Source organism: Saccopteryx bilineata, chromosome 5 (genome assembly GCF_036850765.1).
Source record: "Saccopteryx bilineata isolate mSacBil1 chromosome 5, mSacBil1_pri_phased_curated, whole genome shotgun sequence".
NCBI classification, from domain to species: Eukaryota; Metazoa; Chordata; class Mammalia; order Chiroptera; family Emballonuridae; genus Saccopteryx; species Saccopteryx bilineata.
Window position 1 is genome coordinate 177875363 of NC_089494.1, and position 26285 is coordinate 177901647.

Consider the following 26285-nt stretch of genomic DNA (forward strand, 5'->3'; position numbering starts at 1 on the left):
AGAATCTCAAGGATGGTTCAACATACGTAAAACGGTTAATGTAATACACCATATCAACAAAACAAAGAACAAAAACCACATGATCTTATCAATAGACGCAGAAAAGGCTTTTGATAAAATACAACACAATTTTATGTTTAAGACTCTCAACAAAATGGGTATAGAAGGAAAATATCTCAACATCATAAAGGCCATATATGATAAACCATCAGCTAACATCATATTAAATGGCACTAAACTGAAGGCTTTCCCCCTTAAATCAGGAACAAGACAGGGTTGTCCACTCTCTCCACTCTTATTTAATGTGGTACTAGAGGTTCTAGCCAGAGCAATCAGACAAGACAAAGAAATAAAAGGCATCCATATCGGAAAAGAAGAAGTAAAGGTATCACTTTTTGCAGATGATATGATCCTATACATCGAAAACCCCAAAGAATCCACAAAAAGACTACTAGAAACAATAAGCCAATACAGTAAGGTCGCAGGATACAAAATTAACATACAGAAGTCAATAGCCTTTCTATATGCCAACAATGAAACAACTGAGAAGGAACTCAAAAGAATAATCCCCTTCACGATTGCAACAACAAAAAAAAAATACTTAGGAATAAACATAACAAAGAATGTAAAGGACTTATATAATGAAAACTATAAACCATTGTTAAGGGAAATCGAAAAAGATATAATGAGATGGAAGAATATACCTTGTTCTTGGCTAGGAAGAATAAATATAATCAAGATGGCTATATTACCCAAAGCAATATACAAATTTAATGCAATTCCCATCAAACTTCCAATGACGTTTTTTAAAGAAATAGAGCAAAAAATCATCAGATTTATATGGAACTATAAAAAACCCCGAATAGCCAAAGCAATCCTAAAGAAAAAGAATGAAGCTGGGGGCATAACAATACCTGACTTCAAACTCTATTATAGGGCCACGACAATCAAAACAGCATGGTATTGGCAGAAAAATAGACACTCAGACCAATGGAACAGAATAGAAAGTCCAGAAATAAAACCACATATATATAGTCAAATAATTTTTGATAAAGGGGCCAACAACACACAATGGAGAAAAGAAAGCCTCTTCAATAAATGGTGCTGGGAAAACTGGAAAGCCACATGCAAAAGAATGAAACTGGACTACAGTCTCTCCCCCTGTACAAAAATTAACTCAAAATGGATCAAAGATCTAAACATAAGACCTGAAACAATTAAGTGCATAGAAGAAGACATAGGTACTCAACTCATGGACCTGGGTTTTAAAGAGCATTTTATGAATTTGACTCCAATGGCAAGAGAAGTGAAGGCAAAAATTAATGAATGGGACTACATCAGACTAAGAAGTTTTTGCTCAGCAAGGGAAACTGATAACAAAATAAACAGAAAGCCAACTAAATGGGAAATGATATTTTCAAACAACAGCTCAGATAAGGGCCTAATATCCAAAATATACAAAGAACTCATAAAACTCAACAACAAACAAACAAACAATCCAATAAAAAAATGGGAAGAGGATATGAATAGACACTTCTCCCAGGAAGAAATACAAATGGCCAACAGATATATGAAAAGATGCTCATCTTCTTTAGCTATTAGAGAAATGCAAATCAAAACGGCAATGAGATACCACCTCACACCTGTTCGATTAGCTGTTATTAGCAAGTCAGGTAATAGCAAATGTTGGAGAGGCTGTGGAGAAAAAGGAACCCTCATACACTGTTGGTGGGAATGTAAAGTAGTACAACCATTATGGAAGAAAGTATGGTGGTTCCTCAAAAAACTGCAAATAGAACTACCTTATGACCCAGCAATCCCTCTACTGGGTATATATCCCCAAAACTCAGAAACATTGATATGTAAAGACACATGCAGCCCCATGTTTATTGCAGCATTGTTCACAGTGGCCAGGACATGGAAACAACCAAAAAGCCCATCAATAGATGACTGGATAAAGAAGATGTGGCACATATACACTATGGAATACTACTCAGCCATAAGAAATGATGACATCGGAACATTTACAGCAAAATGGTGGGATCTTGATAACATGATACGAAGCGAAATAAGTAAATCAGAAAAAAACAGGAACTGTATTATTCCCATACGTAGGTGGGACATAATAGTGAAACTAAGAGACATTGATAAGAGTGTGGTGGTTACGGGGGGGGAGGGGGGAATGGGAGAGGGATAGGGGGTGGGAGGGGCACAAAGAAAACAAGATAGAAGGTGACAGAGGATAATCTGACTTTGGGTGGTGGGTATGCAACATAATTGAACGACAAGATAACCTGGACTTGTTATCTTTGAATATATGTATCCTGATTTATTGATGTCACCCCATTAAAAAAATAAAATTATATAAAAAAAAAAAAAAAAAGAAATATTTGTAAAGGTCACTCTGTGCAGAGACATAGGCATAAAATTATTTACTTCTTTTGTTACCTAACAATTCATATTCTTTATCATTAATAAATAGGTTTTGATGTAAAAAAAAAAAAAACAAACAAAAAAACTTAAATGTCAGTTGTCTATCACTTCTTGGTCTTTTGGCTAAGATCAAGTGTAAATGTCAATTGCCTAAATATACGAGTTAAATAACAGTGATTATCAGTATATCAAGAAATAAGATCCAACTATATGTTGTCTATAAGAAATCACTAATAAACACATACAATTAAAGCGGTGAGGAAAGATATACCATGTAAAGGTTAATTATAAGAACTGTATGATTTCACACATAGGTGGGATGTAAAGGTGAAACTTATGGACATAGATAAAAGTGAAGTAGTTACCAGGGGGGATAGTACATGAGAGAGGGGGAAGGGGACTTGAGTAAATGGGGTGGTGGAGGGTGGGGAAGGGTGTGAAGGGGGACAAATACATGGTGACGAAAAATGATTTGACTTTGGGTGATGGGTGTACAACATAATCAACAGTTTAAATACTATAGAAATGTTCACCTGAAACCTCTGTACTCGGTCCCCAAACTTCCAGTTCACTGTCCCTCAGACCGTTGGAGGGCCAGACTATAAAAAAACTATGAACAAATCCCTATGCATACTTCACATATCTTATTTTAAAGTAAAAAAACAAAATGGGAACAAATACAATATTTAAAATAAAGAACAAGTAAATTTAAATCCACAAACTGACCAGTATTTCAATGGAGACTATGCTTCTCTCACTGACCACCAATGAAAGAGGTGCCCTTTCTGGAAGTGCGGTAGGGGCCGGATAAATGGCCTCAGGGGTCCGCATGTGGACCGCAGGGCCGTAGTTTGGGGACCCCTGCAATAGACTAAAGATCTCTTCAATAAATGGTGTTGGGGAAACTGGACAGATAGGTGCAAAATAATGAAACTAGGTCCTGACTAGTTGGCTTAATGGTAGAGCTTTGGCTCAGTGTGTAAATGTCCTGGGTTTGATTTCCAGTCAGGGCACACAGGAGAAGTAACCATCTACTTCTCCCCTCCTCCTTCACTGGTGAATATTACCAAACATTTAAGGAAAAAATTATAACAATTCTCAGAGGGAAAGGTGAGTGGGAGGAGGTAGAAAAAGGTAAATGGGATAAATGGTGATGAAAGAAGACATGACTTTGAGTGGTGATCACACAATACATATACAGATGATGTATTTTAGAATTGTACACCTGAAACCTATATAATTTACTAGCTAGTGTCACTTCAATAAGTCCAATTAAAAAAATAATAAAGTACTTCTGTTGGATGAAAAAAAAAAATCTAGGATTCCCATTAGTAGGGTCTTTCCATAGTATCTAGTTGCCAGAAACAAGATGTCTACTATCTTGGCCTTACCCTGTCTACCTCTACTTCCTGCACATCACTAAGATTCTTTATATTCTCCCAAAGGCCAGGTTTTATTTTTTTTCAGCCCTTACCCCCTTTAAAAATTTATGCCAAATATCAACTGAGTTGTCCTTTCAATACAATGATTTCGTCTGCTCCTAATAAAAGAATTTGGCACCCTGCCACTGTGATCTTTAATATATTTGAAAATTCTTATCACAACCAATCATTTTCTTATTTCTGATAGGAAAGCTACTTTAAAATAATAAATGAAGAAAATCTCATTATATTACTATGAATTTTTTAAAATGCCATACATTATGAGAAATGTTTAGCACTTTAAAATGTTCATATAGTTTTAAGTATTTTTTAAACTTTGTTGAAAACATGTCCCATAAATTGACAGGGATTTTAGAATATATGTTAAATAGATATTTTGTCAACCAAACTAAGAATTGACATTATTCTACACCAGCGATTTTCAATCTTTTTCATTTCATGGCCTATGTAATCTAATTACTAAAATTCTGCAGCACACTGAAAAATATATTACATTTTTTGCAGATATGACAAGAGAAGGTAGGTATTATTGTGATTGATTTATAAAATAATAATAATAGTAATTACCTACCCTTTTTACTCCAAAGTGACTTTTTAAAAAATCAATGCCTATACTTGTATGTAAGGAATCTGGTACCAGGAATTAACCAATCAGATGCAACCTTATTATGCATCATGACCAATAAGATGCAGCTCTATTACATTACTTATATATTTTTGGTTCAAGACAGGACATTCATATGAACAGCAATTATCAATTGACTGTTGTCATTTTTTCATTTAACAATCTAAGGGGAAAGAGGACAGTGTCCCTAACTAAATAGTCAGGTATTGCATGTTTTAAAAAGTCTTGCAGCACACCAGTTGAAAATTGATGGTCTACATCATGTATTATTAGATAGAACTGGCTATTATTACATTTGATAAAATTCATCTTTTAGATGTAGATATCTATGTGTATATATATATATATATAGAGAGAGAGAGAGAGAGAGATAGACATATTCTTTTTATATTTCAGGAATTTTATTTTTTATGCTATGGTGTATAACCTGGTCAATCTCAGGCCTTGACAGTCTCCCTGGTGGAAATTTATTTGGACTATTAATGATCTTTTATTGTGCCATGATGGGGGGAAAACTTTTGGAACTCATTAGAATACCTTCAGTGCCTCAACTTCCACCTCTTCTTGGTAAGGGTATAATTAGTTCTCATTTGTTTTTATTGACTATGTACAAATTATGAGCATAGTCTAGTCAGAGTAAATATCATTTAGAAATGTTTTAATGTAATATGATTTATAGAGATTCTTTATATGTATATATGTACTGTGTATTAGTGTATATAGCTCATTTATAGATTATAGATTTATTCTCTATATATACACCCACAGATTTTTTTCTGAAATATATATTTTTTTCTTTTTTATTGAATTTATTGAGGTGACACTGGTTAACAAAATTACACAAGTTTCAGGTGCACAATTCTACAACACATATCTCTATACTCTATACTTGTGTGTTCCACCCCAAGTCAAGTCTCCAAATAGAAATACATATATTTTTATTTATTTATTAACTTTTTAGAAAGAGAGAAAGGGAGAGAGGATGACAGAAGCATCACTCTGACTGGGGATTGAACCTGCAAACTTTGTGTATTTAGATGATATGCTAACTAACTGAGCTATCCAGCCAAGGCTAGAAATATATTCTTAGGCCCTGGCCAGTTGGCTCAGTGATAGAGTCTGGATGTCCTGGGTTCTATTCCTGGTCAGGGCATACAGGAGAAGCAACCATATACTTCTCCTCCCCTCCCCCTCTCTCTTCTCTCTCTAGATCTCTCCCTTCCACAATCATGGCTCGGTTGGAGCAAGTTGGCCCCAGATGCTGAGGATGGCTCCATGGCCTGACCTCAAGCACTAAAATAGCTTGGTTGAGGAGCAATGGAGCAATGGCCCTGGATGGGCAGAGCACCCCCCTTAGGGGGCTTGCCGGGTGGATCCCAGTTGGGGTGCATGAGGGAGTCTGTCTCTCTGCCTCTCCAATTCTCACCTAAGAAATACATATATTTAAAATAATTTAAATATACTCAACATATGATTCTTGTGACTTTATCATTTGATAGACAGGATATTTTAACACTTTTAAATGTATTATAAAGAAAGAAAAATTTTTAAAAGACTGACTTTTTCTGTAGATAACCTAACTCAAATGCAGTTACAAGATTTAAATATTTTAGTGTTCATTACACCGAAAAGTCTTGTGGTTTTTGAGTAAGCTATTTGGGTATCTCCACTATGCGTATTCATGGATACATCATCTGCCTAACCAGCATTATACCCTATTTCTTCATCACCTAAGTACATACTTCTCCAGGTAAACAGAGGAAAATAATGGAAGAACTTCTATCAGAGGTGTTTTGTATCTTCTAAATATTCAATACATCCAAATATTTGATAGAATTTAAATAAAAATAATCTCTGCATTTGTCTCCAACACCCTTACTATGTCCATACACTCTTTTAGCATCACTTAAGTATTCGTTTAACGTTCTTTCCTCCTCTTCAAAACTTTTATTCTTGCTCTAGCTTAAGCTATTTTGTTTCCAACTATCCCATGGACTATGGCAGAGGCTTTTAATTGGTCTTTCCTCTGATTGTATGTCTATTTAAGTCACCAAGACCATCACAGAAAAAATGCAAGAGTCATTATGTCACTTCCTGCCTAAAACTTTCCCATGACACCTTAGTCTGCCAAAGCAGGTGGGAATGTGGAGTGGAGGTAGCTATTCACAATCTGACTCCTCCTGCCCATTCTCCCACTTTCATCCTTGCCCTTTATGTTCCAGCAACACTGGATTACTAGTTGTACTCCATTGAGATAGATCATTTATCATCTCCATTTCCTTTTTTTTTTTTTGTATTTTTCTGAAGCTGGAAACGGGGAGAGACAGTCAGACTCCCGCATGCGCTGGACCGGGATCTACCCGGCACGCCCACCAGGGAGCGACGCTCTGCCCACCAGCGGGCGATGCTCTGCCCATCCGGGGCGTCGCTATGCCGCGACCAGAGCCACTCTAGTGCCTGAGGCAGAGGCCACAGAGCCATCCCCAGCGCCTGGGCCATCTTTGCTCCAATGGAACCCCGGCTGCAGGAGGGGAAGAGAGAGACAGAGAGGAAGGAGAGGGGGAGGGGTGGAGAAGCAGATGGGCGCTTCTCCTGTGTGCCCTGGCCGGGAATCGAACCCGGGACTTCTGCACGCCAGGCTGACGCTCTACCACTGAGCCGACTTGCCAGGGCCTATCATCTCCATTTCTTTATGCTGTCTTCTCTACTAGTGTGTAACTTGCCCTTCCTGAAAGAATGAAAAACATTGCATGTTATTATTAAACATTTCTATTTCCTCTCTTGGAAAAATGAACTGAATCAGACATGATTTATTTTCTTTTTGAAGGGATGTTACTGGCTGGTTTTATTATCAAGAATATTCCAGTCCTCAGTGAGTTCATCCATGTTAGTAACACGTGGTCCTCAACTTTAAGAAACATTGCCCTTACCATTATCCTAATACGAGCTGGACTTGGACTCGATCCACAGGTAGATTTCCAATTATACCGTGAGTAAAATTACTTTAAATATTAGAGGCTGATAGAAAAGGAAAAGAGGAAGAATTTGTGTTATAGCCGTTTCAAGTGGAGTCTGTAAACAAAAGTAAGATAAAGAACAAAAATGTGCAGAAATACTGGAACCATAATTTCCATTTCTTACCATTATTACTGATATGAAGAGAAATCTCTGTGATGTGAGATCTCCATTAGAGATAGCCTTTAGTTATTTGCATAGAGATGTGTCCCTTATGCAGCATTGTATTTTTTGGGAGTTGTGGCTCTTCTGTGGAGAACTATTTACTTTTCAGTTAACAAAGTATAAGGTCATCCCACCAAAGGTTTTTGCTTTTGTTTTGTTGTATTTCTTTCAAAGAGATTAAGAATTTCAATAATAGTTTTGTTTTATGACTTTTTTCCTTCAAAAGTATGTTTCTGATTATCTTTGCATTACTGTAAAAGCTAATCTTTTATAATATTTTCTAAAATATTACTATCTAAGGATCATAAATCTATTTGGGTTTTTAAATGATTCACATAACAGCTTCTCAAATAGATGTGGCAATTGTGTAAGTTTAGTGGTAATATCTCAGGAGCATAAATAATTATAGACAATTATAATTTATATATATATCCTCCAATAGAAAATTTAAACCACTGAGAAAATTTTGAAGTTCTCCCTTTTAGTTAACTATGCAATTTTTAAGTGATTTTCTTATTTCTCATATTGATATTTTCTATTTATAATTAATTAATTGAACAGTTCATCTCTAAAAGTTAACTGATGGAAATAAAGCTCTATTTTCATTATACTATTTACTAGAAAAATTAAGGAAGGTAGGCCTAGTTATTTAATCACAGAGAAATGGAACTTTTTTAAACAATTAAAATATAACTATGTTTTATAAAATATGCAATAGTTTATAATCCAGACTATGATGACATACAAAATGATCTGTATTAGCATTTCGAACCCCATGAAACAATCAGGAAATTTAGTTTAGTAAAAGAGTGTATATTTTAATATTTTCTTAATTAATTTTCTTGCTGGCTATTATAAATTTGTCTAAATATAACTGTGTTTATATTTCAGGCTTTGAAGCACTTAAAGGGAATTTGTTTAAGATTGTCTGTGGGACCATGCCTCATTGAGGCATGTTCAACTGCTGTTATTTCCCACTTCCTTATGAATTTTCCCTGGCAATGGGGATTTCTATTAGGGTAACTTTTTCTCGTTTTTTCTTATGAAAAATATTTAATTAAATATGCTTGGTTTAGAATTATTGATACATTGAGAATATTGAATAGACAAGCTTCTCATTAAAATTATTTTCACAGTGGTAGAAAACCTTGAAAATAAGTGGGTCAGAAGCAGTTATATTCTAAAGCTACCATATCCTTGGCAAACATGCCGAATCACTAAATGTTTAATGCCAAGATAATTCACTTCATCAATTTATTCCTTCTCTGCTATATTGCAGTCTATCTCTACTGTTAATCTATCTAATGGACCCTTCCTTATATACTACATGCATGTATTACATATACATATATGTGAGAGTTTTTTTATAGATATAAATATTGTAACCAAAAAGTAAGCAAACAATTATTCCCTAAATTCAAATGTTTCATCTGTTATTTTCCACCAACGCTTTCTTTCAGGCCCAAATCCTTCAGAATAATTGTTGACATTCCTTATCTCTGAATCTTGAACTCTTTATTTTTCCATCCCGTTTTAACTTTTGCCTCCACTTACTCATTCCAATTAAATTTATAGCAAAGTTCACCCATTATATACTTACTGCCAAGTTCAATGAATTTTTAAATTAAATTTTATTATAAAATATCCAAACATATTTTTTTTGAAAAATTAGAACTTTGCAAATAAAAGAAAAAAAGGACTTTTGATCATACCTTCAAATCCTACTGCCCATACTATACTATTACCTGAAGTGACAGCTCTTAATGAGTTTTGTATCGTTCTAAACGTTCCAGTCTTCTAAATCTTTGTAGAAAAAGGAGTGTTATTTTATATATTTTTATAAAAATAATATCTCCTGTCTGTGACCAACATCTTCATATCCTTTGTTCATTTTTCTATTGAATTATTTTCTTTCTCATTCATTATATCAAATCTTTGTCTGTTATTGGTATTGCCAATAACTTGTCCTAGTGCACCACTAGATACGTAACAATGATTATGGTGACTTCTTAATCTAAAAAAATTAGTATTTCTAACAGATAAAATGTTCAATACATAAAACCATTTTTTGACCATGAAATCATAAAAGGACAGAACAGAGAACCAGAAATAAAAACCCACACCTTTATGGTCAACTGATATTTGACAAAGGAGGTAAGAGAATACAATGGGGTAAAAACAGTGTCTCTAATAAATGCTGTTGGGGAAATAGGACAGCTACCTGCAAAAAAATGAAACTAGACCACCAACTCACACCATTCACAAAAATAAACTCAAAATGGATAAAAGACTTAAATGTAAGTTGTGAAATCATAAACATCTTGGAAGAAAACATAGGCAGCAAACTTTCCAATATCTCTCATAGCAATATTTTTTGCTGATTTATCTCCACGGGCAAGTGAAATAAAGGACAAAATAAACAAATGGGACTATATCAAATTAAAAAGCTTTTTCACAGTAAAAGACATCATTAATAAAATAAAAAGACAACCCACACAATGGGAGAACATATTTGCCAAAACATCAATAAGGGGTTAATAACCAAAATTTATAAAGAACTTCTAAATCTCAACATCAGGAAGGTTTAATCCAATTAAATATTAGGCAAAGAAACTTCTTCAAAAAGGACATACAGATGGCCAATAGGCATATGAAAAAATGTTCACCTTCACTAATCACCAGAGAAATGCAAATTAAAACAAAAATGAGATACCATCTCACACCTGTCAGATCGGTGCTCATTAACAAATCAACACACAATAAATGCTGGAGAGCCTGTGGAGAAAAGGGAACCCTCCTGCACTGCTGGTGGGAATGCAGACTTATGCAGCCACTGTGGAAAACAGTATGGTGTTTTCTCAAAAAAATTAAAAATGGAACTGCCTTTTGTTCCAGCTATCCCAATTTTAGGAATATATCCTAAGAATCCCAAAACACTGATTCAAAAGAGGATATGCACCCCCATGTTTTTGCAGCACTGTTTACAATAGCCAAGATCTGGAAACAGCCCAAGTGTCTGTCAGTGGACAAGTGGATTAAAAAGCAGTGGTACGTATACACAATGGAATACCACATGGCTGTAAAACAGGAAATTTTACCTTTTGCGATGGCATAGATGGACCTAGAGATTATTATGCTAAGTGAAATAAGACATGCAGAGAGAGAAAAATATCATATGATCTCACTTATATGTGGAACAAGGTGAACTGAGGAACAGAATAGAGGCAGAAGCGGGGTCACAGGGAGCAGAGGGACAGCTGTTGGAGGGAAGGGGTAAGGGGATGGGATCAGAGAAGGTGAAGGTATTAGTGAACTTGTATCTACATAACACATAGTTACAGATAACAAGACAGCAAATCCCAGAGGGAAGGGAGGAGGGAGTTATGAGGAGGAGGCAAAGAGAGGGTAATGGGGGACATATTGTTGGGGGTGAGGGTATTATATTGATTGGGACATTTGAATCCATGTTAACTAAGGTGATCAACTTTTTTACAATGAAAAGGAGGACAAAAATAAATTGAAAAAACAATACCATAAATAAAAGAAACATTTTATTCATTGCAACAATAATATACTCTAACAGGGGTTGGGAACCTTTTTGGCTGAGAGAGCCATGAACGCCACATATTTTAAAATGTAATTCCATGAGAGCCATACAACGACCCATATACGTTACGTTATGCATTATCTAATAAAAATTTGGTGTTGTCCCGGAGGACAGCTGTGATTGGCTCCAGCCACCCGCAACCATGAACATGAGTGGTAGGAAATATGGATTGTAATACATGAGAATGTTTTATATTTTTAACATTATTTTTTTTATTAAAGATTTGTAAGCCAGATGCAGCCATCAAAAGAGCCACATCTGGCTCATGAGCCATAGGTTTTCGACCCCTGTACTATAATATGATAAATGCATAATAAAAACATTTGTAATATTTTATATTGTAATTATGCTTACATGCCTATTAATTTTTAATAATAATCATAAGAAAAATGTACTCATTTGGACCTAAATGAATACTTTTTTGTTGAGTGAATATTTTTGTCAATGTATCATCTTGTAACAATATATTGGAAATATCTGAACAAGAATATCCTTCATATTGAATCTTATGGCAAGTGCTGCAGCTAGAGTATCAACATTCAATCTTGATTTCTCACTTGTCCAAAAATCATTAGCAACTGAAAAAACTCTTTCAACTGCTGCATTAGTTCCAGGGCAGCACAATGTAAATTGAACAAGAATAAATAAATTTTCACATGGAATATGTTCATTTTTGAAATGGCTGAATATTTCCTCCCATCTTTTATCAATTTTGAAGTGTTCATTTTCCCATTGTATTAATTTTTCAGAATTTAAATATATATTCAGTCTTCTAATTTCTTCAAAGAGACTGTTGTCATCTATTTTGATGTCTGGCATTTCTTTAGTTAAAAACTCAAGACAAGATTCAATATCTGTCCAATATACTTGCAATGAAGTAAAAAAACACCATTGAAAATTATTCCCCGTGATGTTTGTTTCAGACCATTCTTTGATTTATTGAAAACATGTCTTGTAAAAATTCTGCACTTCTTTGATAAACATTTCTGTTATGCCTGCATTTGATTCCTGTAAGTCTGACAATTTTCTTTTTATAATTAAAAGAAAAAAATTTTCTTCAAAACGAGATTTATATTGAAGGATAAAGTCATTCAAAATAAGACTAACTTCCATAGTTGAAATGTGTTCACCTTCAATCTTTTAAATCGTTTTGTGAAAAATAGATGCTTGATTATGTACAAAATATATTAATATCCCAGATATTTTATTATTAAAAAACAATTCAAGTATTCTAGGACATTTGTCTGAACTTAAAAATATGAATAGAGAGGTTCAAATAATTGTAGAACATGCTCTGTAGCAGGTGTTAGAGCAAGCCATCTAACTTTTGAATATCCTAAAAGTTTTTTGTATTCAATATTTGCTTCTTCACAAAAGTGTTTTAAAGTAGCAACATGAACAGTAAAATGACTAACATGCAAATAAATTGTAGTTATTATTACTTCTACATTAATTGGCATGGTACATGATGCTGTGTTGATTGCATTTGACAAAATATGTGCATTACAACCTATTCCTAGTATTTTCTTTTGGAGTAACTCTTGTAATTTTACTTACACATTATTCACCCCTTTGCATCTTTGCCCACCAAAATTTGTATTTGTATTATCAGCCATTAGTGCAACAACTTTGGATTTCAAATTGTTTTCATTTATTACTCTGTATAGATGGTTTGACAAAATTACAGAAGTTTCGCCCTCAATGGATTCTAAATTTAAAATTTTTACTTGAATGCCTGTGGTAACGTTAAAATATGTTACTATTATTGTATATAATTTAATTTCATTATGATTTGCTGCATCAGATAAAACCATTACAAATGCTGCAGTTTCCAAGTCCTCTGTAAGTATTTTGTCACATTAATTTTTTATTTATTGTGTTTATATAGATTCTAGTGTCCCTGCGAATACATCCTCCCCTCCCCCTTTTCCTCCAGGATTTGCTTTTCTGCTCTTATCCCATTCTATCAGCCTATCATCCCCATTCCCTCTGTCCGCTTTCCCTCTGGATCCTTTGATCCCGCCTCTGTCTCTATTCCGTTCTTCAGTTCATATTGTTCGTCGGATTTCTCAAATGACTGAGGTCATATGATATTTTTCTTTCTCTGCCTGGATTATTTCATTTAACATAATAGTTTCCAGGTCCATCCATGTCGCAAAAAATACTGTTTCGTTTTTCATGACCTCATAGTACTCCATTGTGTATATGTACCACTGCTTTTTTATCCGCTCATCCACTGATGGACACTTGGACTGTTCCAGATCTTGGCTATTGTAAACAATACTGCCATATTCATGGGGGTACATTTCTCCTTTTGAATCTTTGATGTGGTGTTCTTGGGATATATTCCCAAAAGTGGGATGGCTGGGTCAAAGGGCAGTTTGATTTTTAATTTTTTGAGGAATCTCCATACTGTTTTTCATAGAGGCTGCACCAGTCTGCATTCCCACCAGCAGTGCAGGAGGGTTCCCTTTTCTCCACATCCTTGCCAGCACTTATTCTCTGTTGTTTTGTTGATGAGCGCCATTCTGACTGGTGTGAGGTAATATCTCACTGTGGTTTTAATTTGCATTTCTCTAATGATTAGTGATGTTGAGCATTTTTTCATATGCCTATTGGCCATGAGTCCTCTTTGGGGAAGTGTCTATTCATTTCTTTTGCCCATTTTTGGATTGGATTGTTTGTCTTCCTGGTATTAAGTTTTACAAGTTCTTTATAAATTTTGGTTATTAACCCCTTATCAGATGCAATGTTAAATATATTCTCCCATTGTGTAGTTTGTCTTTTTATTCTGTTCTTATTGTCTTTAGCTGTGCAGAAGCTTTTTAGTTTGATAAGGTCCCATTTGTTTATCCTGTCTTTTATTTCACTTGCCTGTGGACACAAATCAGCAAATATATTGCTGTGAGAGATGTCAGAGAGCTTACTGCCTAAGTTTTCTTCTAAGATGCTTATGGTTTCACGGCTTACATTTAAGTCTTTTATCCATTTTGAGTTTATTTTTGTGAGTGGTGTAAGTTGGTGGTCTACTTTCACTTTTTTGCAGCTAGCTGTCCAATTTTTCCAACACCATTTGTTGAAGAGGCTATCTTTATTCCATTGTATTTCCTTACCTCCTTTGTCAAATATCAATTGTCCATAGAGCTGTGGGTTTATTTCTGGGTTCTCTGTTCTGTTCCATTGATCTATGTGCCTGTTCTTATTCCAGTAGCATGCTGTTTTGAGTACAATGGCCTTATAATATAACTTGATATCTGGAAGTGTGATCCCTCCCGCTTTATTCTTCCTTTTCAAGATTGCTGAGGCTATTCGTGTTCTCTTTTGGTTCCATATAAATTTTTGAAATATGTGTTCTCTATCTTTGAAGTAAGTCATTGGTATTTTAATTGGTATTGCATTGAATTTATAAATTGCTTTGGGTAATATAGACATTTTAATGATGTTTATTCTTCCTAATCATGAGCACGGTATATGCCTCCACTTATTCGTATCTTCCATGATTTCTTTTATCAATGTTTTATAATTTTCTGAGTACAAGTCTTTAATCTCCTTGGTTAGATTTATTCCTAGGTACTTTATTTTTTTGGTTGGAATGGTAAAGGTGATTGATTCCTTGATTTCTCTTTCTGACAGTTCATTATTAGTGTATAAAAATGCCTCTGATTTCGGAGTATTGATTTTATATCCTGCCACCTTGCCGAATTCATTTATCAGGTCTAGTAGTTTTTTGACTGAGACTTTAGGGTTTTCTATATACAATATCATATCATCTGCAAATAATGATAGTTTTACTTCTTCTTTTCCAATTTGGATGCCTTTTAATTCTTTTTCTTGTCTGATTGTTGTGGCTAGGACTTCCAGAACTCTGTTGAATAAGAGTGGTGAAAGGGGGCACCCCTGCCTTGTTCCTGATCTTAAGGGGATTGCTTTTAATTTTTGCCCATTGAGTATGATGTTGGCTGTGGGTTTGTCATAGATGGCCTTTATCATGTTGAGGTATGTTCCCTGTATTCCCACTTTGCTGAGAGTTTTGATCATGAACGGGTGCTGGATTTTATCAAATGCTTTTTCTGCATCTATTGTAATTATCATGTGGTTTTTCTCCTTTCTTTTGTTTATGTGATGAATCACATTGATTGATTTGTGAATATTGTACCAGCCTTGCCTCCCAAGAATAAATCCCACTTGATCATGGTGTATGATTTTTTTCATATATTGCTGGATCCTGTTTGCTAATATTTTGTTGAGGATTTTTGCATCTAAGTTCATCAGGGATATTGGCCTATAATTTTCTTTCTTTGTGTTGTCTTTGCCTGGTTTTGGAATCAGAATTATGCTCACCTCATAAAAGGAGCTTGGAAGTCTTCCTTCCTCTTGAATTTTTTGAAATAGCTTGAGAAGGATAGGAGTTAGTTCTTCTTTGAATATTTGGTAGAATTCACTTGTGAAGCCATCAGGCCCAGGACTTTTCTTTTTTGGGAGTTTTTTGATAGCTGTTTCAATCTCATTTGTTGTAATTGGTCTGTTTAGGTTTTCTGATTCCTCCAGATTGATTTTTGGAAGTTTATATGATTCAAGGAATTTGTCCATTTCATCTAGGTTGTCTAGTTTTTTGGTGTACAGTTCTTCATAGTATTTTCTTACAATATTTTGTATTTCTGTTGTGTCAGTTGTTATTTCTCCACTCTCGTTTCTAATTTTATTTATTTGAGTCCTCTCTCTTTTTTTCTTGGTGAGTGTGGTTAAAGGTTCATAGATCTTGTTTACCTTTTCAAAGAACCAGCTCCTGGTTTCATTGATCCTCTGTATTGTTTCTTTAGCCTCTATATCATTTATTTATGCTCTGATCTTTATTATTTCCTTCCTTCTACTAGCTCTGGGCTTTACTTGCTGTTCTTTTTCTAGTTCTTTTAGATGCAGGGGTAAGTTGTTTATTTGAGCTTTTTCTAGCTTCTTGAGGTATGTCTGTAATGCTATATACTTCCCTCTCAGGACTGCTTTTGCTGTGTCCCATAAATTTTGAATTGATGTATGCTCATTATCGTTTGTTTCTAGGAATTTTAAAATTTCTTCTTTGATCTCAATGTTAACCCATTCGTTATTTAATAACATGCTATTTAGTTTCCAAGTGTTTAAATGTTTTTCAATTTTTCTATTGTGGTTGATTTCTTGTTTAATGCCATTGTGATCAGAGAAAGTGCTCGATATGATTTCAATCTTCTTATATTTGTTGAGACTGCTTTTGTGCCCTAACATGTGGTCTATTCTAGAGAATGTACCATGAGTGCTTGAAAAGAATGTATATTCTGCTGTTTTAGGGTGAAAGGTTCTGAAGATATCTATTAAATCGAGTTCATCTAATATGTCCTTTAAGTCTGCTGTTTCTTTGTTAATTTTCTTTCTTGAGGATCTACCCAATGAAGTTAATGGGGTATTGAAATCCCCTACTATTATAGTATTGCTGTTGATCTCACCCTTTAAGTCCATCAAAGTCTGCTTTATATATTTAGGTGCTCCTATATTAGGTGCGTAGATATTGATATCGGTTAAATCTTTCTTTTGGATTGCTCCCTTTATTATTATGTAGTGACCTTCTTTATCTATAACTATGGTCTTTGTTTTAAAGTCCATTTTGTCTGATATAATAAGTATTGCTACCACAGCTTTTTTTTTTCATTTCCATTTGCATGAAATATTTTTTTCCATCCTTTTATCTTCAGTCTGTGTGCATCTTTTGATTTAAGGTGTGTCTCTTGTAGACAGCATATGTATGGGTCCTGTTTTCTTATCCACACAGCTACCCTATGTCTCTTGATTGGATCATTTATTCCATTAACATTTAAGGTTATTACTGATATGTAATTGTTTATTGCCATTTTTTTCTTTAAAACTGTATTCTTCTTTTGCTATATTCTTTTTTTTTTTATCTGTTTACAACAGGTCCCTTAGCATTTCTTGCAGCCTTGGTTTGGTTGCAGTGAATTCCTTGAGGGTTTTTTTGTCTGTAAAGCTTTTTATTTCTCCTTCAATTTTAAATGATAGCCTTGCTGGTAAAGTAGTCTTGGTTGTAAGTTCTTGTTCTGCATTACTTTGAATATTTCTTGCCATTTCCTTCTGGCCTCAAGTGTTTCTGTTGAGAAGTCAGAAGTCATCCTTATGGGCGCTCCTTTGTAGGTGATAATCTTTTTTTCTCTAGGAGCTTTTAATATTTTCTCTTTATCATTTAGCTTTGGTATTTTAATTATGATGTGTCTTGGTGTTGGTTTCTTTGGGTTTCTCCTTAATGGAGTTCTCTGTGCTTCCCGAACATGTGAAATGTTTTCCTGCCTTAATTGGGGGAAGTTTTCTGCTATGATATGTTTGAACAAAGTCTCTATCCCTTGTTCTTTCTCTTCTTCTTCAGGAACCCCTATGATGCGGATGTTATTTCTCTTCACGTTGTCACAGAGCTCTCTTAGAGTTTCCTCGGACTTTTTGAGTCTCTTTTCTTTTTTCTGCTCTGCTTCCGTGCCTTTATTTATCGTGTCCTCTAACTCGCTGATTCGATTCTCTGCTTCATCCATCCTGCTTTTAATTCCTTCCATTGTATTCTTTATTTCAGATATTGTATTTGTCATTTCTGACTGATTCTTTTTTATTATTTCAATGTCCTTTTTTATATTTGTTATCTCTTTATTTAGGTTTTCATAATGGCCATCTATGGTTATTCTAATATCTTTGAGCATCCTAACAATCATTATTTTAAACTCTGCATCTGGTAATTTGGTTATATCTGATTCACTTAGGTCCTTTTCTGGGGATTTCTCTTGGTTTATTTGTGTTGTATTTCTCTGCCTCCGCATTTTCTCTTCACGGGAGTGGCTGTGATCACGTGCTCGGGTGCACAAGTGTTGGTGGCCTTGGCCTTTGCCCCGCCCCCGTGTGTGACGTTATGCTCAGTCCTGAGGGCAGTGGCAAGCACCTTTGCTCAGCTGTGGGTCTCTGCCTGTTTCTGGGCTTTCGCCCTGCCCTTGCAGGAGGAGCCCGCTCGAGGAACGGCTGCTAGCCTTGGCTCTACAGACGGGCAGGACTGCGTGCCCAAGCTCAGCTCAGTAGCAGAACTCTGCCTCTTCTGGGCTTTTGGCTCCATCCCCACGGGAGGAGCTGGCTACCAAGTCAGACCGCAAGCCTGGATTGCACGGGCGGGCAAGGCTGTGCTCCTGCGCCCTTGCTCAGGGGCTGGTCTCCACCCTTTCTGGGTTCCCGCCCTTCTCCCACAGGCTGGATTACAGGCTGTCGGCAGCTGAGCTTGACCACTTTTGCACGCCCCCTTCTCCCAACCGGGCAAGATTGAGCTCACACCTGAGCCCAGTGATGGCCAGCTGGCGTCCGTCCCTGCCAGCAGAACCACGCTTTTGTCTCCTGCTGCCACCTGCCCTCCGGCGAGCCCTCAGCCACGTGGGTGGGGGCGTTGCAGCTCGGACCCTAAGACTCACTACTGTAGACCCAAAAGCTCCCTCCTTCTATGCGACTCTGCTCTGAGTGCCACAGGGGAGCTTGTTTGGCTGCTCTCCTGCTTCCCTTTGCTGGTATTGCTGTTACCAGGGGAAATATTCACTTCAGCTTTGGGGAGTGACTCGTCCCAGGGGTTAGGGTGGCTATCTCCCAAAATGTTTCTCCCTATGCCTCCTAGATTACACTCTCTTCCTGTTACTCTGGTCCTCTCCTCTCTCCCTGTCCCCAGGAGCCCCGGGTGAGTGGTTGTGAGAGAGGTGTTCTGTGCGGTCCCTTTAAGAAGGATCCTGGGTCTGAAAAATCAGACTCTTTCTCACAAACAGTATCCTGACTTGTTTCCAGCTAAATACTGTCCTTACGCCTCTTCTGGGCTCTGGGGCTGCAGGCTGGGGCTTTGTTCCTGGGGCTCAGGACCCTCCCTTCTCTGCTAAACTCACTTCCCGCCATGTGAGTCTCTCCCTGCTGCTGTTTGCTTTGGGGAGCTGGGCAGCCCTCTCCACCTTTCCTACCAGTCTCGGTGTGGCTTCTTCAGTGTTCCTTGGTTGAAGAGTCCTCTTAGTTTAGTCCAAAGTTGGTTTTTCCAGATGATAGTTCTTAAAATTCTACCTTTGTTATCTTGAAATATACTTTGTCAGATATAAGTATAGCTACACCTGCTTTTCTTTGGATGCTATTTGCTTTACGAATCATTTTCCACCACTTTACTTTCCATCTAACTTTGTCTTTGCAGCTTAGATATGTCTCCTGACGGCAGCATATGGTTAGGTTTTGTTTTTGGATCCAGCCTCCTACTCTGTGCTTCTTTATTGATGAATTCAGTCCATTTACACTTAGGGTAGTTATTGATGTATAAGAATTTCCTATAGACATTTTATCTTTTGTTTTCTGATAGCTCTGTGCCTCCATTGGTTCATGTCCTTTGTGTTTCTGTGTATTGTTTTTTGTTTGGTGGTATTCCACACTTGTTTCCCCTGTTTCCTCTTTTTATAGGCTATGTGTTTCAGTTTTTTATTCATTTGTGTGTAGTTACCATTAAGTTTACAAAAAAGAAAGTTAAATATAAATATATACAGTGGTTCTTTTTCTTTTGACTACATCTTATCTCTATCCTGCTTCTCAAATTCAGACCTTTACTTCCCTCCCCTTTTATATTTCTGTTGTCATAAATTACCCCTGTTTATGTGATTGATTTGTTGGTGATCTTAAGTGTAGTTTTGTGACTTTCTGTCTTTGTCTCAGGTAGAATAATGCCCTTGATTATTTCTTGCAATGGAGGTATTCTGGTGATAAATTCTCTTAGCTTCTGCTTTTCTGGAAAAGACTTTATTTCTCCTTCATAATTAAAAGATAACTTTGCTGGATATGTTATTCTTGCTGGTTATTTTTCACATTGAGTAGTCTGAATATTTAATTCCACTCTCTTATGACATGTAGAGTTGCTGCTGAGAAGTTTAATGATAACCTATGGGGTTCTCCTTTATATCTTACTTTCATTTTTTCCCCTTGCTGCCTTGAGAATTCTGTTTTTGTCATTAATTTTGGACAGTTTTTATACCATGTGCCTTATAGAAGACCTTTTTGGATTGACATAACTAACCAAATGTTCTGTTTGTTCTGTTTGACTCAAGGATCTTGCTCTTTTTATAGGTTTAGGAAATTCTCATCAACTATTTGTTTGAATAGGCTCTCCATTCCCTTCTCCCTCTCTCCTTCTTCTGGTATGCCTAAAATCTTACATTGCTCTTTCTGATGAAGTCAGATAGTTATCATATGGTTCTCTCATTTTTTTATGCTCATATTTATCTTATCTTCTCTCTGCATTATTTCTAGTTTTCTGTAACTGACATCAGTAATTCTTTTTTCCATCTGGTCAGCTGTATTTTCTATGTCCTTTCATCCAGTGGTTTTCAACTGCCAGCCCTTGGACCAGTGGTCTACCAGAAATTTTGTGCTGGTGCACAAAGGCATTAACCACCCTATGTTGATCTTTTATTGATTTTTTTTATCCCTATAATTTGTTTGGTTCTTTTATAAAGTTGTAATCTCTTTGGTAAAGTATTTATTTTGCCCATTGATTTGTTTTTTTGAGAGCACTAAATTGCCTGTTTATTTCCTCACATCTCATTTTGTAATTTCAGGATTGCCATCTTGAATTCTCTATTATTTATATTACATATATTGCTCACAAAAATTAGGGGTTATTTCAAAATGAATATGAAGTGATAAAAAAAAGCATTTGATTTTTTTATTAAACAAGAACATCAGAAAAGCAAATGACAAGTCAAAGAAAGTTGTTAAATTATGCAAATGAGATGCAAAACCAACTTTTATTTCATTGGTGAAAATGCACTATACAAAACACTGAAAGTACTAGAGTATCTGTATGTTCTCTGATCCCCTAACTTTTGTGAGCAGTGTATTTCCTTATCTTAAGTATGTTTCCTGGAGATTCATTTTATTTTTGAGCTGCCTCACTACCGTGGTTATTCATGGTATTTGATGGATTCTTGTTTTGTTTTGTTTTGTTTTTTGTCTAGGCATTTATGTATGAGTGGCACTTCTCTAACAAATTAATATGAAAAGATCTTTCCATTTTTTTCCAGTAGGTGGCACTGAATTACAACTTTTTTAGCTCTGTGAAATCCTAGTGCATCCTGGAAGTCAGATCCTGCCATCAGTGTATTTGTAATGCATGGTGGTGGGGTAAACTACAAAACCAGCCAGCTTCTTTGTTGATTTGCCCTATGTTTTATTCTCTATGCTATCTTTGCCTGTTTAATATCATAGTATTATTATTTTATTACTACTTCAAAACCCTTCATGTTGATATTATCTAGCATTTTAATTCAAATTTAATATCAATTCTCTCACCTCAATTTTATTTTTTAAAAATAAAGTATAAAAGTTACCAAGATATTTGAATGCTTTTAATTTTTTGAAAGCATTATATTTTTATTTTATTAAAAATAAAATTATAAATTTAAAATTTTTGAAATATGTGTTTGCATGATATAACATACATAAGTATATAAGTAATATGTACTCATTGTAAAAACTCTAAAAAATACAGACATAAAAATAAAACAATTATGTATGTGTACATGCACATATCTGAGTGTATAAGAAATACTCTAGAAATAAAAGGGAAACACTTTTTGCTTCAATAATGTTGGTGAAGATTTTTCCCCTAGCCAATTTTTCAGGGAACTTATAAATGTTATATCTAACATGAAGTTGTGGGTGTTGACTGCAAGTCCCTGTTCTTGCTTACACCCTGTTCTTCAGGATTCCTTCCATTTGGATTTCTATGCATTTCTTTGTGGTAGTTTGATGTGAACACTTTATTACCTTAATACTTGTTTCAGGTATTTCCCAATTGTTCTTATTTTGATGTCTCAATTCTTTCTTTCAAATGCTGGATATGTCAACAAAACCTGTTTCTCACTTTCTGAATTTAGTATTTCAGCATGTACTGAAAATACACACACATAAATTTGTTAGTGAACATCCTAACATCTTATAAATGAGCAAGGTGAATTGAGTTGAATTCTTTTTTTCTTACTGAGAAGAACTGTGATTACTTGTTTTGGGTGGGCAAGTAGATTAATTTTTGGAATGACCTTAGAACCTAATCTTTGTGGCTACCCTTAATTTGTAGCCCTCTTTAAAAACAAATTATTGGCCCTGGCCAGTTGGCTCAGCGGTAGAGCATCGGCCTGGCGTGTGGGGGACCTGGGTTCGATTCCCGGCCAGGGCACATAGGAGAAGCGCCCATTTGCTTCTCCACCCTCCTCCCCTCCTTCCTCTCTATCTCTCTCTTCCCCTCCCGCAGCCAAGGCTCCATTGGAGCAAAGATGGCCCGGGCACTGGGGATGGCTCCTTGGCCTCTGCCCCAGGCGCTAGAGTGGCTCTGGTCGCGGCAGAGCGATGCCCCGGAGGGGCAGAGCATCGCCCCCTGGTGGGCAGAGCGTCGCCCCTGGTGGGCGTGCCAGGTGGATCCCGGTCGGGTGCATGTGGGAGTCTGTCTGACTGTCTCTCCCCGTTTCCAGCTTCAGAAAAATACAAAAAAAAATTATTGACAATTTTCACAAGAGAGGAAGGGAAAGAGAGACAGAGTCAGGACATCAGTTTACTTTCATATTTACCCTGACCTGGGATTGAACCAGCAACTTCTGTGTTTCAGCAAGAAGCTCTAATCAAGCAAGCTATCCAGCCAGGGCTGTATCTCTCTTTCAGTAACTTCTAGTTACATTTTTCCTTTAATTTGAGCACATTTTCCCAAAATTATTTTTATTGTGAGTCTTTGTGTGACATAGCTTTTGAAGCCTTGTATGCCTGCAAATATTTTCATAGTATAATGAAACCTTCAGATTTGAATGACTATTTGGCTGATTTTAAAAAATTCAAATTGATTTCCCGTGAACTTTTAAAAACTATTCTTGCATACAGTCTTTCTATTAAAAAGTCTGATGTCACTATAACACTTATTCCTTTGTAATAATCTATTTCTTTTGTGTTTTTGGGTTTTTCTCTCTTTGATTTTCTTAAATATTATTGTATAATTTAGACATAGATTATTCCTTATATCTCCTGTGTGACCCTTTAAATCTAAGGTCTTTTTTTTCTTTTCTCTTTTTACAGAGACAGAGAGTCAGAGAGATAGATAGGGACAGACAGACAGGATAGAGAGAGCTGAGAAGCATAAATCATCAGTTTTTTGTTGCGACACCTTAGTTGTTCATTGATTGCTTTCTCATATGTGCCTTGACTGTGGGCCTTCAGCAGACCAAGTAAGCCCTTGTTCGAGCCAGCGACCTTGGGTCCAAGCTGGTGAGCTTTGCTCAAACCAGATGAGCGCACACTCAAGCTGGCAACCTCGGGGTCTGGAACCTGGGTCCTCCACGTCCCAGTTCGACGCTCTATCCACTGCACCACCGCCTGGTCAGGCGGTCTTTTGTTTTTAATTAAGAAAAATTTACTTCCATTATTTCTTTGAGTATACCTTCTCTACTTTTGTATATTTATCTTTCTGGGGCTTTTATCATCCTGATATTGGTAAACCTTCTGCTATTACCATATCTCTTACCTATTATTTCACACTTCCTGATTTTTTATCTTTTCTTGCTACTTACTGGAATAGTTCTTTAATTTTATCTTTTAGCTCACTACATCATTCCTCAGCTATATTCATTCCTAATTTACTCCAAATACTGTAACCTATATTTTTACACAAATATTTAACTTGTTACTTATTATGTTTTTTATTTTGATTTATTTTACTATTATCTTCATTTTAGTTACTATGTATATATATTATGCTTATTTTGAATTCCACTGGGGAACAAAATTTTTGTTGCATCCACAAAAACACTTGTTCTGACCTAATTCAAGTGTGTTGATCTCAAATCTGACATTAGTTTTTCTCTGTAAGCTACAGTTTTTTGCAATTAAAGATTTTAGGTTTTCATCTTATTGTAAAATTTTCAACACTTAGTTTAACATAATGAAGTAGAATGTCTTCTTGGACATCATCTTTGTGAAAATATAATAATTTATATAATGCAGTAAATACACTAATACACTAAAAGATGATTGCATCAGAATTTGTCTACAATTTTGAAATAGAACATATTAAAACATTTACTTTAATCATAAAATTTGCACAAAATTTATTTAAATTCTATTCAGGGAAACATTTGCATGTGTAGCTCTTGAGTTTGTGTATTTGTTGAGGACAATCTCATTTGATACTCCAGCAGTAGTCTGCTCATCACTAACAGCTCCAGGATTTTCGGTAAACTTATCAAGGTGAATGTTCAGGAAGTGAATCTTAACGCTCATGTAACATCCAATGTTGTGGAAAGCCAACAGCATCCTGTGTACCAGAAGTTCATAGTTTTCTGCTTTATTGTTGCTACGGAAGTTATTTGTAACTGCCACAAAAGACTGCCATGCTGTTTTCTCCTCCTTATTCATCTTCCTAGAAAATTCTTCGTCACTTATGAGGGTTCAAATTTGAGGTCCACCTGCCTTTATCTTCTCGAAAGACAAGGCAGGAAAAGAAGAAATAATATGTTGAAAGCATTCACTGTCTCTGTTCGAAGCCTGAACAAACTGCTTCATTAAGCCATGTTTGATGTGAACTGGGGGGAAAATGATCCTGTCTCGATTAACTACGGGTTCATTCACAATATTTTACATCCCTACTTCCAGAGCTTCACGTTTTGGCCACTCCTTCTGTATCCAGTGTTTCTCCTGAGCTCAGCTATCCCACAAACACAGAAAACAAGGATACTTCGTGAAACCTCTCTATTTCCTAGTAGGAAATTTACCATTTTATGATCCACACAAATTATCCAGTTATGCTCCTCATACTTCAGAAGGTCAAGGACAATTTTTATGTCATTCTTACTGTCATTAAATTCGGGTTGGCTAAACTGCTGAGGGGTTAATGACTGCTTGGCATCAGAAGACCCTTCAGATTCTACAACCATTTCCTCATGCATCTTATCAAAATACACTTGATCACCATGTTCACTTTCTTCATCCTTAGAAGAAATAAAACCATTGAAAACTGGAACCGGGAGTATCTCAGAGTGCGGGATAGGTCATATTGCTGAAGGAATATCAGGATATGCAATCATATGCCATTTTTTCTTGCCGATGCCCTTTGTATGGATCAGACAGAAATAACAGTCACTGCTGTGGTTCTTAGGTTCATGCCCAACTATGGGAATACCAAAAGGCATTCCTTTGTGTTTTCCTTTTGTCCAGTCATGAAGCATTTCCTCACAATTATGACACACAATATGAAGAGCCCAATTCTTGTATTGATCGCCAAGGGAAACTTGAAAATAGGCAATATATGCATGTGTCACAAATGATGAAATATTGCACCTTTGATGTTGAAATGTGTAACAGCCACATATATAACAGAAGGTGTCAGGGCTATTCTTACATTTATGCCTACTCGAAGAAGCCATGATTCAATCTTAAAACAAAATAAAAGGTGTTTTTATTAGATAACAATTTTTTACATTTAAAAACAACTACAATTATGTAAATGTGATGTTTGTAAAATATTAATTGCCTTGTGGTTATGTTCAATCCAAGAGTTGTTGCCCTTTAACTCCAATTTAAAAACCAATGCATGCCATTCACTGTAACAAAAAGAAATTAAAATTGCATAAAAACTAGAGCATGCAGCAAAAAACGGATTTCAGATTTGGAATCAGTGATGCAGAAATATATAGAAACAGTTCTAAAACCTTATGCAACAGAAAATGAAAAAAAATTGTTCCCCAGTGTTCTTGATTCATCTCTTCTACTACTTTAACATCTGATCAAATCTGTGCATTTTTGCTCTATATTTTTCAAAGCTGTTATTAAGTCACAAAGATCCATGATTGTTATATATTCCTGGTAATTTTTTTTTTAAATTTTCATTGTTTAGGGAAGGGTAAGGGAGAGAGAAAAACAGAGAAAGCATCAACTCATTGTTCCA

At 35.8% G+C, this 26285-nt stretch overlaps 1 protein-coding gene across 2 annotated transcripts in view; it reads left to right on the forward strand.

The window, feature by feature from the left end:
* Positions 1 to 26285, forward strand: part of SLC9B1 (solute carrier family 9 member B1) — a 100107-nt gene that overhangs the window by 35112 nt on the left and 38710 nt on the right. For both annotated transcript variants that reach the window (XM_066233476.1, XM_066233475.1), the window contains exons 6-8: positions 4897 to 5067; positions 7328 to 7470; positions 8572 to 8699. In XM_066233476.1, the coding sequence (XP_066089573.1) occupies positions 4897 to 5067; positions 7328 to 7470; positions 8572 to 8699 (442 nt within the window). The remainder of the gene's footprint in view (positions 1 to 4896; positions 5068 to 7327; positions 7471 to 8571; positions 8700 to 26285) is intronic.